The following is a 4,716-nucleotide window of genomic DNA, read 5'->3' on the forward strand; positions in this document are numbered from 1 at the left end:
CCAGTTTTCCCTTCCCCATCTCCCCCGCTATTTCGGCATCAGACTCTCCCTTAGTCTTCCTTTCTCCCTGTGCAGTCTCTGTCTCTCCCCCTCCTCTCTTCCTCCCTAGGCAGCCTCAATTCTCTCTCCCTTCCCTTTCCGGGTCCCCCACAACAGTCTCCTTTTAGTTTCTCACTTCAGTGACCGCCCCCATCCTACTCCCCTCCCCACCCTACTCCCCTCCCCACCCCACCCCACCCCACTGCGCACTATCTCCCTGCTGTTCGGCCGTTGGAGAGGGCGTGGCCTGGCGAGTAACAGGTCTCCCGCCCCACACTCCGCGGGCCCGCGCGCAGACAAAGACATTCCACAGCCCCCGCCCCCTCCGCCCACTGGACCAGAAGGGGGAGGACCCACGTGTCCCGCTAGCGCCGAGTCACGTGGAAAAGGAAACGAAAGGAGCCGGCAGCCTCCCGCGCATGCGCGCCAAATTCTGGCCTGGCGGGCGCGGAGGGAAAGCCGGAGTCGGGAGGCGACTTCTTCGGACGCCGCGGTGGTGCGCAGGCGCCGTGGCTGGACTAGGGACTTTGTTCTCCGCGGAGAAACCCAAGGGCGGTGCCGATGACTGGCTGCGCACGCGCGCCGCCTCATTTCCGGTGCTCTCTCTCGCTGGGTCGCTAGGGTCAGCTTTGGTCGCTGCCGCTCCCGCTCACCCACCCCCGCCAACCGCCGCCCGGGCCTCCGCCGCTACCGCGTCGCTTTCTCACTCCTTTGATCGCACATCCTCACCGATGCAGCGCCGGGACGACCCCGCCGCGCGCATGAGCCGGTCCTCGGGCCGCAGCGGCTCCATGGACCCCTCAGGTGCCCACCCCTCGGTGCGTCAGACGCCGTCTCGGCTGCCGCCGCTGCCTCACCGGTCCCGGGGAGGCGGAGGGGGATCCCGCGGGGGCGCCCGCGCTTCGCCCGCCACGCAGCCGCCACCGCTGCTGCCGCCTTCGGCCACGGGTCCCGACGCGACAGTGGGCGGGCCAGCTCCGACCCCGCTGCTGCCCCCCTCAGCCACAGCCTCGGTCAAGATGGAGCCCGAGAACAAGTACCTGCCCGAACTCAAGGCCGAGAAGGACTCACTCGACCCGTCCTTCACTCACGCCATGCAGCTGCTGACGGCAGGTAAGGGGGCCTCCCGGGTCCCTCTGGGTCGCCCGGCCATCCCAGGGCATGAATGGCCCTGGCTTTGTTCCTCTCGCTTCCCGCCCCCTCGGGACCGAGGCAGTCGGGAGCTCCGGTCTCATCCTCATCATTGGGACCCTGGAGTCCACATTCCCACCTCAGTCCGGAGTGCGAGGGAGAATTTCTAGGCTGCGCTGCAGGCCCGAAGGCGACTTTGCGATCTCCTAGCGCTAACATCTTGATGGATAGTGCTGAGCTCCCCGCCCCTTTCCCGACTCTTCTCTCCTCCCTCCTCCTGCGGCTGCCCCGCGCTCCGAGCGCGCAGATTCTTCCAGAAATGAACCTGTATCTCCCCCTGTCCCCGAAGGGGAAGCCTTTTTGATCGCGGGTGGCAGTGAGCGCCTCGACCGAGGTGTGGGAGGTGAAGACACCCAGAGCGGGGAGGGGCCGTGGGAGGAAAGGCCGAGGTGAGGTGGGGTGAGGCTGGAATGCCCTGTCCAGCGCGTCGCTGTCTCTGGGGCCGAGCCGGACTTAGCGGTAACCGCAGCTTAAGTTGCTGGGAGGAAGGAGCGATTTATGGGGATCGGAGCTTGAGGTTTTCGAATCAGATTTCCGACTAAGGCTGATAAAATAAGAATTGCTATACTGAGCTTGAAGGTTGTCTTTCGTTTTACACCGTGGGTTCACCATCATTGAAGAAGGAGTGAAATAACCCCAGAGACATTGAAATGGGACGATAGGGACTGCCGCGTAGTTCACATGACGTTCCCCAACGAGATGGACACAAATTGAGAGAAGTTGCATGATGCTTGTACTGAAAGTCTTGGTCTTTTTGTTGCTTTGTTTTACATTTTTTATTCAGTACAGTAGTGAAAAAGAAATGAGTCTTTGTTCTGTGGATTAGCGCTCTTTTTCTGATCAGCCTTGGCCAATCACCTAGTCGCCCTGATTTTTCCCTAAAGCTATCTGACCTCCACTTCTAGTTAAAACATTATTTTAATAAATATTTCTTATGATTCCTAAATTTTAGTAAGCAAGTAAAAATTCCCATCGTTCGACACTGAATGAGTAGTTGGACTCTTTGGCAAGGTTAATATAATGAACAATTCGTTATGAAAATATTACCTCCTTCCCTTTGTTCTCTGTCTCCCAACACTGTAAGTTAAGGGCTCTTTATCAATGTGGTGTTCATCTTTTATGCTTTTTTAAGATAACTGTCAAAAACTGTTGATCCTTAAAAGTTCCCTGTAATTTTCAGTCTCCCCTCACTGCTGAACTAAGAGAGCGCTCTTTATTTTTAACTTCGGCTTTCTAGATGTATTTTTTTTTTCTTTAAACCAAACAAATTGGGAAGTGTGATTGAGGTAATGTTGGTTCATTGAAAGAATGAAATCGGGATGTATGGATTCTTTGTAGCATTGGTAAGTGTTAATATATATTGAGCCTGGCTTTTTATTTTTTCTGAGACAGAGTCTCACTTTCACCCAGGCTGGAATGTAGTGGCGCGAACTCACCTCACTGTAGCCTCCACCTCCCGGGTTCAAGCGATTCCCCTGCCTCAGCTTCCTGAGTAGCTGGGATTACAGGCGAGTGCCACCAAGCCTGACTAGTTTTTATATTTTTAGCAGACACGGAGTTTGACCTCTTGCTCACCCTGGTCTCGAACGCCTAACCTCAGATGATTCGCCCGCTTTGGCCTCCCAAAGTGCTGGGATTACAGGCGTGAGCCACCGTGCCCTGCCAGAGCTTGGCTTTTAAGGTATTTCCGAATTATCTTGCAAAGGAATTGCAGCGAAGTCACAACCCGCTGTGAAGAAGTGAGACTTTGATAAGATAGAATAGTAACATTTAAGCTCTGGTAAGAACATATGGAAGGGCCAAGCGCCGGTAGCTTACTTTGGGAGGCTGAGGAGAGTGGATCACTTGAGGTCAGAAGTTTGAGACCAACCTGACCAACATGGTGAAACCCCATCTCTATTAAAAATTAAAAATACAAAATTGACCAGGCATGGTGACACACACCTGTAATCCCAGCTAGTTGGGAGGCTGAGGCAAGAGAATCACTTGAACCAGGGAAACGGAGGTTGCAGTGAGCCCAGATCTTGCCATTGCACAGCACCTGGGCAACGAAAGTGAAACCCTATCTCAAAAAAATAAAATAAAATAAAAACATGGAAGAAAAATATAGCTAAACTTTAATGTTTGGCATCTGAGCACTTTACATTAAATATTTAACCTTTAGAATGAAATGAAATGAGAATTTTTGCTTTTATTCTCATTTTTACAGATGAGGAAACCAAGGCACCCAGAGATTAATAATTTGCCTAAGATAACGAAATTAGTAAGCAGCATAACCAGGATTTTTTGGTCAGTCTACATACCTCCCCATTTCCCTCATCATAGTGCCTGCTGCAAATTGTACTTTAAAAATTAGCTATATTTGAACAAAATATTAAAGTACATCTGGAATAATAGGTGACAAAAAAGAAAAGTCTGAAAGTATCACAGTGTTAACAGGGTGGTGAAGATGATGAGATACAGAAGAAGGAAACCAGAGAGCAGAGTCTACTGCTTAGAACTGTAACTTGCCCATTCCCCATAAAGTACCATAAGACCCTGAGCACTCTTCCTGTACCACCCACACAGCTCCCCTCTTCCTTTCCTGAGTTCACTTTACTTTGCACTTAATCAGCATCTGTTGCACTATGTATTGTCATTATGTACAGTATTTGTTTGTTGATCACCCATTCTCCTTCATGGCTAGAATGTCAGCTCCACCAGAGCGCAGGAATCTTTTGTCTGCTTTGTTCACCGCTGTATCTTCGGTGCCTTGAAGAGTGGTGCGCAGAGTGGCCTCCTACTAAATATTTCATGAAAGAATATATATTTGTCTTCATTGAAGATGGAAGTGATGAAAAAATGATGACAGGGGGCACGGTGGCTCACGCCTGTAATCCTGATGCTTTGGGAGGCTGAGGCAGGCAGATCACTTGAGGTTGGGAGTTTGAGACCAGCCTGGTCCACATGGTGAAACCCCATCTCTATTAAAAATACAAAAATTAGCCAGGCGTGGTGACACATGCCTGTAATCCCACATACTGGGGAGGCTGAGGCAGGAGAATCACTTGAACCTGGGAGGCGGAGGTTCCAGTGAGCCAAGATCACGCCATTGTACTCCAACCTGGGCAAAGAAGCAAGACTCCATCTCAAAAAAAAAAAAAAAGAAGGAAAAGAAAAGTGACAAAATTTTGAGGGATAAAGATTTTGAATATAGATTTCTATATTAGCCAGATTGATATTCAGGTGTGTTGACAATTGAATGTATTTGAATTGAATGTAATTGAATGTATTTGCAGACATAAGGATTCAATCATCCATGTTTGGAAGAGAAATAATTTACCTTATTATGTTAATATATACTAAGTAAAATACTGTTATATATGTCAGTGTTCTTTTTCTGCTTTCTACAGTTAAGAAAATATAAGTTAGGGCCGGACGCGGTGGCTCAAGCCTGTAATCCCAGCACTTTGGGAGGCCGAGGCGGGTGGATCACGAAGTCAAGAG

General features: G+C 50.4%; 1 protein-coding gene across 1 annotated transcript in view; it reads left to right on the forward strand.

Annotated features, from left to right (window-relative positions):
- Positions 1-476: 476 nt before the first annotated feature.
- The window catches only part of KHDRBS1 (KH RNA binding domain containing, signal transduction associated 1), a 29,005-nt gene continuing 24,765 nt past the window's right edge, over positions 477-4,716 (forward strand). Inside the window, exon 1 of the mRNA XM_037738208.1 lies at positions 477-1,152. Within this exon, the coding sequence (XP_037594136.1) occupies positions 771-1,152 (382 nt within the window). The 5' untranslated portion in view covers positions 477-770. The remainder of the gene's footprint in view (positions 1,153-4,716) is intronic.

This window comes from Cebus imitator, unplaced genomic scaffold, assembly GCF_001604975.1.
Source record: "Cebus imitator isolate Cc_AM_T3 unplaced genomic scaffold, Cebus_imitator-1.0 Scaffold51, whole genome shotgun sequence".
NCBI classification, from domain to species: domain Eukaryota; kingdom Metazoa; phylum Chordata; class Mammalia; order Primates; family Cebidae; genus Cebus; species Cebus imitator.